We start from the raw sequence: 14114 nt of genomic DNA on the forward strand, positions 1-14114 counted from the left end.
GATTATCGGCCATCTCTTCTCGGCCGATAACCACGCCCCAGTCCCGCCTTCACCACGCCTCTGACACGCCCCCGTCAACTTTGGTCGTTCCTGCGACCGAGTGCAGTTGAAGCCAAAATCGGCTTTCGATTATACCGATTTGGTCGCCCACGGGAGAAAGAAGCCCATCTCCCGATTTGGGTCGAAATATGGGCATCTTTCTCTTTCGAAAATAAGGCTGATAGTCTTTCCTCTCCTTTCCCATATTTAGGAATAACTGCAGAAAAAGCTGCAGTCCTAACTAAAGGCTTGAGTCCCTCTCCTAGCTTCTTGAATGCCCTCTGTGCGCCAAGCTTCCTATTGTTGGCCAAGTCATTTGTCCCCAGATGGATTACAATATCATAGTAGATGACATAGTAGATGACGGCAGAAAAAGACCTGCACGGTCCATCTAGTCTGCCCACGATAAACTCATATGTGTATACCTTACCTTGATTTGTACCTGTCTTTTTCAGGGCACAGACCGTATAAGTCTGTCCAGCAGTATTTCCCGCCTCCCAACCACCAGTCCCGCCTCCCATCACCGGCTCTGGCACAGACCCCGTATAAGTCTGCCCTCCCCTATCCTAGCCTCTCAACCACCAACCCCTCTCTTCTTGGATCATATTCAGTATTTGGTTGGTATTTCTGGTAGCTGAGTATCCTGAAAGACATTTCATTAGATTGGGTCCCTTGAACTATGCTCCTAAGTTAATGCCTCTTATAATGGAGTCTCCTAGCAGTAAGAGTTTTCTGCTTTGAGCCAATCCATCATTGTTTGGGGGGGGGGGTGTCTTTTGGATTGAGTCTCATTGCTTGCCTCTGGCTCCTTCTCAGTACTTCTTTTCTGAACTTCATAATGTTCAAGTGTAGCAAAGGAATAATACAGGGGTAGAGGTTGGTAGGGTAAATGTCTTGTGTCACAGGTCATAGTATACCTGAGCCTACTGTGACTTATATTTTCCATTTTTGCTTTATTCTCTATGGCAGTGCTTGTAGTAAATTGACTGGGAATTGGGTAGTCCTGGGTACTTCCTTGATTGCAGCCAATTCTTTTTTGAATTTGTTGATTTCATCTTTTATAGCTAATATTTGGAGACAGATGGGGGAAGCTCTAAAGTACCAGATGGTTTGTCTTAGGACTAAGGCACCACAGATATTGCATTGAATAAAAGACATGTTGATATACTTCACCATGTGACTTGTACTATGTTAAGATATTCAGCCTCCTGGTAATTCTACAGGGGGGAGCTAGCCTAGGGGTGGGTAGGAGAGGAGTAACATAGTAATATAGTCTTATGATGGCAGATAAAGACATATGTGGTCCGTCCAGTCTGCCCAACATGATAAACTCATTACACATGGTATGTGATACTTCATATGTATATCTATCTTGATGTGTCCTTGCCATTTTCAGGGCACAGACCGTAGAAGTCTGCCCATCACTATTCTTGTACTAAAATTTCTGAAGTTAACGGACATTTTTTGCATTGTGTTCTTACAGCAATTACAATATGACATTAAAAAAAAAAAGGAACAGAACAACTGGAACCATGCATATCAGTATGAAATGCATATTGTGCCAGAGTGGAGCAGGAATTTGCATATGATGCCAAAACAAGGGAGATTACATAGCATTAACATAATAATTTTTGACAACTGTTAGATGATTCTTAGATAAAGATATTGTTGATTTCTGTTTTTTTTCTTAAGAAAATTATGAAGGAGTCCACTATTATAGATCCTCAGAAGAATGAGGAGGCACAAATTCTCTTTGATTCTGATGCAGAAGAAAACCAAGTTGAATTTAAAGGTTTTACCAATACAGAGCAAGAGGCTGAAACAGTAGGTTTACACAGAGAAGAAAATATAGCTGATCAACTTATGGAAACAGAATCGAGTATGTATTGTGAGTGTTAAGCAGATTTTTTTCTGTTTTAAATTGCAGCAGAACAGTTGGTGTTCTAAACCTGTTTGATTTCTGATTTGAAAAACCATAGTTTAAAAGTTAATATGGAATATTGCACATGATTTTCTGATATACTAAACTGATTTACACTAGCAGCGATGAGTTTCATTCCAATTTTGCAGTTACCCTGTCATGAAATACCATAGCAGGGTTGAAAAGGGCATGAAACTGTTGGTCATGCTCTTCATAAAGCACTTTCTTAATGGTGCCAGAAACTTTATAAAAGTGGTGGTGCAGAGTGGGAGCAAGCATCATATTCCTGATGTCACTATCCAGCTTATAATTGAAAAAGAAAAACGCCTATTTTGCAACCCAAATCGGGAGATAGACGTTTATCTCACAAAAACGAATAAAGCAGTATAATCGAAAGCCGAATTTGGACATTTTCAACTGCACTCCGTCGCGGATGCGGACAAAGTTGATGGGGGCGTGTCAAAGGCGTGGTGAAGGCGGAACTGGGGGCGTGGTTATCGGCCGATCAGAGATAGGCGCCTTTCGCCGATAATGGAAAAAAATATGCGTTTTTAGCGAGAATTTAGGGCACTTTTCCTGGACCCTGTTTTTCCACGAATAGGGCCCCAAAAAGTGCCCTAAATGACCAGATGACCACTGGAGGGAGTCGGGGATGACCTCCCCTGACTCCCCCAGTGGTCACAAACCCCCTCCCACCACAAAAATATGCCGTTTCACAACTTTTTATGTTCACCCTCAAATGTCATACCCACCTCCCTGGCAGCAGTATGCAGGTCACTGGAGCAGTTATTAGGGGGTGCAGTGGACGTCAGGCAGGTAGACCCAGGCCCATCCCCCCCCCCCCCCCACCTGTTACACTTGTGCTGGTAAATGGGAGCCCTCCACACCGCCCCCCAAACCCACTGTACCCACATGTAGGTGCCCCCCTTCACCCCTTAGGGCTATAGTAATGGTGTAGACTTGTGGGCGGTGGGTTTTGAGGGGGATTTGGGGGGCTCAACACCCAAGGGAAGGGTGCTATGCACCTGGGAGCTCTTTTACCTTTTTTTTTTTTTTTTTGTAAAAGTGCTCCCTAGGGTGACCGGTTGGTGTCCTGGCATGTGCACTACGACTCCTGGCCCCTCCCACGAACAAATGCCTTGGATTTATTCGTTTTTGAGCTGGGCGCTTTCATTTTCCATTATCACTGAAAAACAAAAATGCCCAGCTCACAAATTGTCGAATAAAACATGGACGTCTATTTTTTTCGAAAATACGGTTCGGTCCGCCCCTTCACGGACCCGTTCTCGGAGATAAACGCCCATGGAGATAGACGTTTTTGTTCAGTTATGCCCCTCTATGTCTCTTCTTTCCTCTGGACCTCATAGCTCATGCTTTTTTAAACCCTCTCTCCAATCCTCATCTCATCTCTAGTTTTTATGACTCTCATCTTTCTTTCCTTTCCCTTATTCTCATGGCTTCTGCCATTCTCATATCCACCCTCCTTGAATCTCATGACTTCTGCTGTTCTTGTACTTCATGGCTTCCAAATGTCATCACAGCAGTCTCAGTGGCAGTAACATGGAGGGGCATAATCGAATGGCGCCTGCCATCTCTAAGGGCGCCCATATCTGAGGACGTCGCTGCAAAGGGGCGGGGCCGACCGTATTTTCGAAACAAGATAGGCGGGCATCTTTTGTTTCGATAATACGGTTGGGGCCGCCCAAATCTCAGCATTTAGGTCGACATTAGAGATTGTCGACCTAAATGTTGAGATTGCCGGACTTAGAGATGGCCGGCTTTGGTTTTCGCCGATAATGGAAACCGAGGCTGGCCATCTCAAAACCGACGAACTCCAAGGTATTTGGTCGTGGGAGGAGCCAGCATTTGTAGTGCACTGGTCCCCCTGACATGCCAGGACACCAATAAGGCACCCTAGGGGGCACTGCAGTGGACTTCACAAATTGCTCCCAGGTACATAGCTCCCTTACCTTCGGTGCTGAGCCCCCCCCCAAACCCCCCCAAAACCCACTCCCCACAACTATCCACCACTACCATAGACCTAAGGGGTGAAGGGGGGCACCCACATGTGGGTAAAGTGGGTTTCGGGTGGGTTTTGAAGGGCTCCCATTTTCCACCAGAAGTGTAACATGTAGGGGGGGGATGGGCCTGGGTCCGCCTGCTTGAAGTCCACTGCATCCACTAAAACTGCTCCAGGGACCTGTATACTGCTGCGATGGACCAGAGTATGACATTTGAGGCTGGCATAGAGGCTGGCAAAAAAAGTTTTAAAAATTTTTTTGAGGGTGGGAGGGGGGTTAGTGACCACTGGGGGAGTCAGGGGAGGTCATCCCCGATTCCCTCCGGTGGTCATCTGGGCAGTTCGGGCACTTTTTTGGGACTTGGACCTAAAAAAAAAAAGGGACCAAGTAAAGTCGGCCAAATGCTCGTCAGAGCCGGCCTTTTTTTTTCCATTATCGGCCGAGGGTGGCCATGTGTTAAGCACGCCCCCGTCCCGCCTTTGCTACACCTCCAACATGCCCCCTTTCATTTTAGCCACCCCTGTGATGGACTACAGTTGAGGCCGGCGAAAATCAGCTTTCGATTATGCCGAATTCACCGGCCTTGAGAGATGGGCGGCCATCTCCTGATTTGTGTCGGAAGATGGCCGCCTTTCTCTTTCGAAAATAAGCTGAATAGTAACATAGTAGATGATGACAGAGAAAGACCTGTACAGTCCATCCAGTCTGCCCAACAAGATAAACTCATATGTGCTACTTTATGTGTATACCTGACCTTGATTTGTATCTGCCATTTTCAGGGCACAGACTGTAGAAGTCTGCCCAGCACTAGCCCCGCCTCCCGACTACAGGTGCTGCCACCCTATCTTTGCTAAGCTTCTGAGGATCCATTCCTTCTGAACAAGATTCATTTATGTTTATCCCACGCATTTTTGAATTCCGTTACCGTTTTCATCTCCACCACCTCCCGCGGGAGGGCATTCCAAGTATCCACCACTCTCCCCGTGAAAAAATACTTCCTGACATTTTTCTTGAGTCTGTCCTCCTTCAACCTCATTTCATGTCCTCTAGTTCTACCTCCTTCCTGTCTCTGGAAAAGGTTTGTTTGGGGATTAATACCTTTCAAATATTTGAACGTCTGTATCATATCACCCCTGTTTCTCCTTTCCTCCAGGGTATACATGTTCAGGTCAGCAAGTCTCTCCTTTTACGTCTTGTAACGCAAATCCCATACCATTTTTGTAGCTTTTCTTTGCACCGCTTCAATTCTTTTTACATCTTTAGCAAGATACGGCCTCCAAAGCTGAACACAATACTCCAGGTGGGGCCTCACCAACGACTTGTATAGGGGCATCAATACCTCCTTTCTTCTGCTGGTCACACCTCTCTATACAACCTAGCAACCTTCTGGCAATGGCCACCAGCTTGTCACACTATTTCACCGCCTTCAGATCCTCAGATACTATCACCCCAAGATCCCTCTCCCTGTCTGTACGTATCAGACTCTAACCGCCTAACACATACGTCTCCTGTGGATTTCTTCTCCCTAAGTGCATCACTTTGCATTTCTTTGCATTGAATTTTAATTACAAACTCTTCTAATAGGGGTAATAATTTATAATCAGAGTACCACCTAAATATTAAATCACTCAAAGTACTCCAAGATAACTGTATACATGTAATTTATTAAACATCATGTGTCCAAAAATACACTAGATTAATACTTCGAAACTCACATCCACTCACACAACAGCATTCATACCTGGTATATGTCTACTAAAACCAGTTAGATTTTCATCAATCTGAACAGGAAAACACTATATGATCATAATAGTCCAATTTACACGTTGAATGTGTCTTCACTTAATACAGCAAACCTTGTTCAGTAGTGCTTCACTGAAAAGCCTCTGTTTTTCATAGTCCACTGTTCCAAATTGCATAAAAACACACACCGCTTTCCCAGGTAAGAAGCCCTGTTGTGTCCAGGGAAGGCTAGCGAAGCAATGTGTGCACAATAAATCAATTCAGCTGATTATTTTTATTACATTTGTACCCCACGCTTTCCCACTCATAGCAGGTTCAATGCGGCTTACATATTATATACAGGTACTTATTTTTCTCCGAGGACAAGCAGGCTGCTTGTTCTCACTGATGGGTGACGTCCACGGCAGCCCCTCCAATCGGAAACTTCACTAGCAAAGTCCTTTGCTAGCCCTCGCGCGCCCGCGCGCACCGCGCATGCGCGGCCGTCTTCCCGCCCGAAACCGGCTCGAGCCGGCCAGTCTTCTTTTGTCCGCACTCGGTACGGTCGTGTTTCGCCGTGTCGGGCCCCGGAAAGTTGACCTCGCGCGTCCAAATTGGTTTTTGAGCGTGTTTTTTCTTCGGAAAAGCTTTTTCTAAAGTCGGGAAGTGCTCCGGAAACCCTCCACCGGGTTTCGTGTCAATCCTCCCCGTACTTCCAGCTTTTTGCCCCGGTAAGTTTTCTTTCGTCGTCGGGGTAGGCCTCTTTTTGGCCTCGGTCGAGATTTTTTCTCCCTCTAAATTTTGGTGCTTCAATTTTCGCCATTTCGGCTTTTGATTTCGCCGGCGTGATTTTTCCGCCCATGACATCGAAGCCTTCCAGCGGCTTCAAGAAGTGCACCCAGTGCGCCCGGGTTATCTCGCTCACTGATCGACACTCGTCGTGTCTTCAGTGTCTGGGGGCCGAGCACCGCCCTCAGAACTGCAGTCTGTGTTCCCTGCTTCAAAGGCGGACTCAGGTAGCGAGACTAGCCCAGTGGAACGTGTTGTTCTCGGGCTCTTCGTCGGCATCGGCACCGGGTTCTTCGAGTGCATCGACGTCGTCAGCGTCCAGACCATCTTCCTCGGCCGCCCTTGCATCGAGGCATCGGGCCTCTGCATCGGCGCCGAGACATCGGATAGCTGCATCGACGTCGGTGGTACCAGGACCTCGTCTGCTGATGTCGTCGGACGGTGGTGCATCGGGTGGAGTGCAGGTGAGGGCTGTCCATTCCCCTGCTGGTGGCGGTGAGCCCTCGGGTGGGTCTCCTCCTACCCTGAGGGCTCCTGCGGTACAGCCCCCCCGAGATCGACCCTCTTCGGCCTCGGCCCCGAGGAAGCGACGGGTGGATTCGACGTCCTCCTCGTCGGTGCCGGGGAGCTCCGGTGACATGCTTCGGAAGAAGTCGAAGAAGCATCGACACCGGTCCCCTCCCCGCGTCGGCACCGAGAGCTCTGGGTCGCCGAGGGAGTCGGCACCCAGCAGGCATCGGCACCGAGAGGACCACTCACCCTCTGTTCAGGAGGTGTCGATGCGCTCCGCTCTGGACAGCCCGGAACAGCCTCCACGCCCGGAACAGGTACTGACGTCGACGCCTGCATCGACCTCCATGCCTTTCTCTGCAGCTGCTCTGAACGAGAGCCTCCGGGCCGTTCTCCCAGAGATTCTGGGGGAGCTGTTGCGCCCTACCCCTCCGGTACCGGCGGTGCTTGCGCCTCCGGTACCGTCGAGCGTGGCGCTGGCTGGCCCATCGCCCGGGGTGAGGTCCCCGACGTCGGTACCGCGTGCGGTGCCGACTGCGGCCACCTCCCAGGAGGGCTCCCCGACTACGTCGGCGGAGGGAGCTTCGCCGATGCGGGCGAGGGAGTCTACCTCTCGACACCCCCATCGTGGACGTGGCTCCACGGAGTCGAGCCGGGCCCGGTTGCAGACGCAGGTCCGTGAACTTGTGTCTGACACCGAGGGTGAGGCCTCGTGGGAAGAAGAAGAAGATCCCAGATATTTCTCTGACGAGGAGTCTGAGGGTCTTCCTTCTGATCCCACTCCCTCTCCTGAAAGACAGCTTTCTCCTCCTGAGAGTCTGTCTTTTGCTTCCTTTGTCCGGGAGATGTCTACGGCCATCCCCTTCCCGGTGGTTGTGGAGGACGAGCCCAGGGCTGAAATGTTTGAGCTCCTGGACTATCCTTCTCCACCTAAGGAAGCGTCCACTGTTCCCTTGCATCATGTCCTAAAAAAGACATTGCTTGCGAACTGGACGAAACCTCTAACTAATCCCCACATCCCCAAGAAGATCGAGTCCCAGTACCGGATCCATGGGGACCCAGAGCTGATGCGCACCCAGTTGCCTCACGACTCTGGAGTTGTGGATCTGGCCCTAAAGAAGGCTAAGAGTTCTAGAGAGCATGCTTCGGCGCCCCCGGGCAAAGACTCTAGAACCTTAGACTCCTTTGGGAGGAAGGCCTACCATTCCTCTATGCTCGTGTCCAAGATCCAGTCTTACCAGCTCTACACGAGCATCCACATGCGGAACAATGTGCGGCAGTTGGCGGGCTTGGTTGATGCTCTTCCCCCTGAGCAAGCCAAGCCTTTTCAGGAGGTGGTCAGGCAGCTGAAGGCGTGCAGAAAATTCCTGGCCAGAGGAGTTTATGACACTTTTGATGTTGCGTCCAGGGCCGCTGCTCAAGGTGTGGTGATGCGCAGGCTCTCATGGCTGCGTGCCGCCGACCTGGAGAATAGAATCCAGCAGCGGATTGCGGACTCGCCTTGCCGTGCGGATAACATTTTTGGCGAAAAAGTCGAACAGGTGGTAGAGTCTCTCCACCAGCGGGACACCGCATTCGACAAATTCGCCCGCCGGCAGCCTTCAGCTTCTACCTCTACAGGTAGACGATTTTTCGGGGGAAGGAAGACTGTTCCCTATACTTCTGGCAAGCGTAGGTACAATCCTCCTTCCCGACAGCCTGCGGCCCAGGCTAAGCCCCAGCGCGCTCGCTCTCGTCAGCAGCGTGCGCCTCAGCAAGGCCCCGCGGCTCCCCAGCAAAAGCAAGGGGCGAGCTTTTGACTGGCTCCAGCAGAGCATAGCCGACATCCAAGTGTCAGTGCCGGGCGACCTGCCAGTCGGGGGGAGGTTGAAAGCTTTTCACCAAAGGTGGCCTCTCATAACCTCCGATCTGTGGGTTCTCCAAATAGTCCGGCAAGGATACACCCTCAATTTGGCCTCAAAACCTCCAAATTGTCCACCGGGAGCTCAGTCTTACAGCTTCCAGCACAAGCAGGTACTTGCAGAGGAACTCTCCGCCCTTCTCAGCGCCAATGCGGTCGAGCCCGTGCCATCCGGGCAAGAAGGGCTGGGATTCTATTCCAGGTACTTCCTTGTGGAAAAGAAAACAGGGGGGATGCGTCCCATCCTAGACCTAAGGGCCCTGAACAAGTATCTCGTAAAAGAAAAGTTCAGGATGCTTTCCCTGGGCACCCTTCTCCCCATGATTCAGCAAAACGATTGGCTATGCTCTCTGGACTTGAAGGATGCCTATACACACATCCCGATACTGCCAGCTCACAGACAGTATCTGCGATTTCAGCTGGGCACACGCCACTTCCAGTACTGTGTGCTACCCTTTGGGCTCGCCTCTGCACCCAGGGTGTTCACAAAGTGCCTAGCTGTGGTAGCAGCGGCGCTTCGCAGGCTGGGGGTGCACGTGTTCCCATATCTCGACGATTGGCTGGTGAAGAACACATCCGAGGCAGGAGCCCTGCAGTCCATGCAGATGACTATTCGCCTCCTGGAGCTACTGGGGTTTGTGATAAATTACCCAAAGTCCCATCTTCTCCCAGTGCAGAAACTCGAATTCATCGGAGCCCTGCTGGATTCTCGGACGGCTCGCGCCTATCTCCCAGAGACGAGAGCCAACAACTTGTTGTCCCTCGTCTCGCGGGTGCGAGCGTCCCAGCAGATCACAGCTCGGCAGATGTTGAGATTGCTGGGCCACATGGCCTCCACAGTTCATGTGACTCCCATGGCCCGCCTTCACATGAGATCTGCTCAATGGACCCTAGCCTCCCAGTGGTATCAGGCCGCTGGGGGTCTAGAGGACGTGATCCACCTGTCCACGAGTTTTCTCGAATCCCTGTTTTGGTGGACGATTTGCTCCAATTTGACTCTGGGACGTCCCTTCCAAATTCCTCAGCCACAAAAAGTGCTGACCACGGATGCGTCTCTCCTGGGATGGGGAGCTCATGTCGATGGGCTTCACACCCAAGGAAGTTGGTCCCTCCAAGAACGCGATCTACAGATCAATCTTCTGGAGTTGCGAGCGATCTGGAACGCTCTGAAGGCTTTCAGAGATCGGCTGTCCCACCAAATTATCCAAATTCAGACAGACAATCAGGTTGCCATGTACTATGTCAACAAGCAGGGGGGCACCGGATCTCGCCCCCTGTGTCAGGAAGCTGTCAGCATGTGGCTCTGGGCTCGCCGTCAGGGCATGGTGCTCCAAGCCACATATCTGGCAGGCGTAAACAACAGTCTGGCCGACAGGTTGAGCAGGATTATGCAACCTCACGAGTGGTCGCTCAATTCCCGTGTGGTGCGACAGATCTTCCAGGCGTGGGGCACCCCCCTGGTGGATCTCTTCGCATCTCAAGTGAACCACAAGGTCCCTCAGTTCTGTTCCAGGCTTCAGGCCCACGGCAGACTGGCGTCGGATGCCTTCCTCCTGGATTGGGGGGAAGGTCTGCTGTATGCTTATCCTCCCATACCTCTGGTGGGGAAGACTTTGTTGAAACTCAAGCAAGACCGAGGCACCATGATTCTGATTGCTCCCTTTTGGCCGCGTCAGATCTGGTTCCCTCTTCTTCTGGAGTTATCCTCCGAAGAACCGTGGAGATTGGAGTGTTTTCCGACCCTCATCACGCAGGACGACGGGGCTCTTCTGCATCCCAACCTCCAGTCCCTGGCTCTCACGGCCTGGATGTTGAGGGCGTAGACTTTGCCTCTTTGGGTCTGCCAGAGGGTGTCTCCCGCATCTTGCTTGCTTCCAGGAAAGACTCCACTAAGAGAAGTTACTTCTTTCATTGGAGGAGGTTTGCCGTCTGGTGTGACAGCAAGGCCCTAGATCCTCGCTCTTGTCCTACACAGACCCTGCTTGAATACCTTCTGCACTTGTCTGAGTCTGGTCTCAAGACCAACTCCGTAAGGGTTCACCTTAGTGCAATCAGTGCATACCATTACCAAGTGGAAGGTAAGCCGATCTCAGGACAGCCTTTAGTTGTTCGCTTCATGAGAGGTTTGCTTTTGTCAAAGCCCCCTGTCAAGCCTCCTACAGTGTCATGGGATCTCAATGTCGTTCTCACCCAGCTGATGAAACCTCCTTTTGAGCCACTGAATTCCTGCCATCCGAAGTACTTGACCTGGAAGGTCATTTTCTTGGTGGCAGTTACTTCGGCTCGTAGAGTCAGCGAGCTTCAGGCCCTGGTAGCCCAGGCCCCTTACACCAAATTTCATCACAACAGAGTAGTCCTCCGCACTCACCCTAAGTTTCTGCCAAAGGTCGTGTCGGAGTTCCATCTGAACCAGTCAATTGTCTTGCCAACATTCTTTCCCCGTCCTCATTCCTGCCCTGCTGAACGTCAGCTGCACACATTGGACTGCAAGAGAGCATTGGCCTTCTACCTGGAGCGGACACAGCCCACCAGACAGTCCGCCCAATTGTTTGTTTCTTTTGACCCCAATAGGAGGGGAGTGGCTGTAGGGAAACGCACCATATCCAATTGGCTAGCAGATTGCATTTCCTTCACTTACGCCCAGGCTGGGCTGGCTCTTGAGGGTCATGTCACGGCTCATAATGTCAGAGCCATGGCTGCGTCGGTAGCCCACTTGAAGTCAGCCTCCATTGAAGAAATTTGCAAAGCTGCGACGTGGTCATCTGTCCACACATTCACATCTCATTACTGCCTGCAGCAGGATACCCGACGCGACAGTCGGTTCGGGCAGTCAGTTCTTCAGAACCTGTTTGGGCTTTAGGATCCAACTCCACCCCCCGAGGGCCCTGTTTGTTCTGTTCCAGGCTGCACTCTCAGTTAGTTGGTAAATTTTTTAGGTCAGTCTCAGTTATGTCCTCGCCGTTGCGAGGTCCAATTGACCATGGTTGTTGTTTTGAGTGAGCCTGGGGGCTAGGGATACCCCATCAGTGAGAACAAGCAGCCTGCTTGTCCTCGGAGAAAGCGAATGCTACATACCTGTAGAAGGTATTCTCCGAGGACAGCAGGCTGATTGTTCTCACAAACCCGCCCGCCTCCCCTTTGGAGTTGTGTCTTCCCTTGAAGTGTATTGTCTTGCTACATACTGGACTGGCCGGCTCGAGCCGGTTTCGGGCGGGAAGACGGCCGCGCATGCGCGGTGCGCGCGGGCGCGCGAGGGCTAGCAAAGGACTTTGCTAGTGAAGTTTCCGATTGGAGGGGCTGCCGTGGACGTCACCCATCAGTGAGAACAATCAGCCTGCTGTCCTCGGAGAATACCTTCTACAGGTATGTAGCATTCGCTTTACCTGGGGCAATGGAGGGTTAAGTGACTTGCCCAGAGCCACAAGGAGCTGCCTGTGCCTGCAGTGGGAATCAAACCCAGTTCCCCAGGACCGAAGTCCACCACTCTAACCACTAGGCCACTCCTCTTCCACATTCAGTATAGTCCTTTGTTCCTCAATGCGAGCCCGCATTTCGCGCTTCCTTCATCAGGAGGAACTCTAAATCTATCATACCGCACAAAACAAAACATATATACATATGTATAAAACAACAGGGAACACATCGCATGTCTCTTACTGACTCATACTCAATCTAATAATAATAATTTCACTATAGAGCGGCTGCTTACCATTGAGACTAAATTCCTGGCGTGAGTGGCGGAGCGCTGCTCCAAAATGCAATACTTTTATGCCTCACCCTGAACCTATATATAGCTCATAGCTCCGCCCACAAGGCAAAACGTGCTCGCTTCACAGCCATTCAACCTCAAGATTAAGACCCCCTGGGGTGACCGTATTTCATTGGTAAATATAACGTTGCTTGATGTTAAACAACGTGGTGCTTGGGTCCCCTCCTCCTCTGGCAGCGCCCTCCATCTTCACCAGAACCACACATTTTAAATCATCTATGCAGTGCCCCTTGGCAAGCCAATGACTGACCAAAGGGGTTTCTTTTTTACAATTCCTAATATTGCTAACATGCTCTGCTAGTCTATTTTTAAGCTGCCTTTTCGTATGTCCAATATAATGGAGCATACAAGGGCATATTATGCAATATACTACCTTTTCGCTGTTACAGGTCATCTTAGATTTTAAATAGAAAGGCCTGCCAGAAGCGGGGATAGGCACCCATGTGGTATCCATAGAAAACTTACAGTATACGCAGCGCCCACACGGGGAATGATGGCCATCAAGGCTTCCTGTCGAGGGGCACTTCAGCAATTCGCCCAGATTAGACTTACGGCGGTATGCTATTTTGGGGCGTTCGCTGAACACTGGGTGTACTGCCAACACGTGCCAATATTTGTGTATTAAACGTCCAATTTGGGGAGCACAATGGGAGAAAGGAAGCACACATGCTAACTGATTGACCAAGTTTATTCAAGAGCCTCCTGTGGGGAACTGTGTCAAAAGCTTTGCTGAAAATATAACATTATGTGAGGATTCACTGAACCCTCACATGCTCACAAACTCCAGCTCCTGGGTAGAAGCTAAAAGTGAACGGGCTTGCAAATATGCATGAGCTCATTGAATCCATTGCTAACTTCCTGTTGGCACCATTGTGGGAATCATGATGCCTATAGGTTGAGATGGTAGTAAGGGTAGTTTGTTGGGGAGGGGTGAAAGAGTTGTAATCTAGAGGAGAGCAGGAGGGTTGATGACTCTAAAACTTGACAGCAGGTTTTCTTGTTTTTTTTTTTAACACTAAAAAGTGACACAAGTGGTAACATAATTAAACCGTACATTGCTATCCTTGTTTTAAAGTCCACTGTCCTCCCCTGTTTCAGCACATTCGGTATTTTGGTGTCAGGATCTCCCCTAGGCAGAAGTGTAGATGGACTAGCTAGGCTCAAGGCAGATGAAGCAGAACAGAAACCAGGTGTAAAACAGGAACTAGGCCCAAGCACATTAGGGTAGAACTCTCTACTAGGCAGTAAATAGGAACCAGGTAGCAGTAAATGCAGTGCAAGCACTGTCTGTCTGGCTGTTCTTATATATGATCACTGATTAGACACACCTCTTGCTGACCCATTGGTTTCCTTCAGGGGGTCAAGCATTTCTTTCTACCACTGCAGCTCATGTTTTCTTGAACTCAAGCTGCAATTAAGTGGACTCTGTGGCTCAGTTGCAAC

At 50.2% G+C, this 14114-nt stretch overlaps 1 protein-coding gene across 1 annotated transcript in view; it reads left to right on the forward strand.

The window, feature by feature from the left end:
* The window catches only part of PRDM9 (PR/SET domain 9), a 379759-nt gene that overhangs the window by 161025 nt on the left and 204620 nt on the right, over window positions 1-14114 (forward strand). The window contains exon 6 of the mRNA XM_030213360.1: window positions 1732-1918. Within this exon, the coding sequence (XP_030069220.1) occupies window positions 1732-1918 (187 nt within the window). The remainder of the gene's footprint in view (window positions 1-1731; window positions 1919-14114) is intronic.

Source organism: Microcaecilia unicolor, chromosome 8, assembly GCF_901765095.1.
Source record: "Microcaecilia unicolor chromosome 8, aMicUni1.1, whole genome shotgun sequence".
NCBI classification, from domain to species: Eukaryota; Metazoa; Chordata; class Amphibia; order Gymnophiona; family Siphonopidae; genus Microcaecilia; species Microcaecilia unicolor.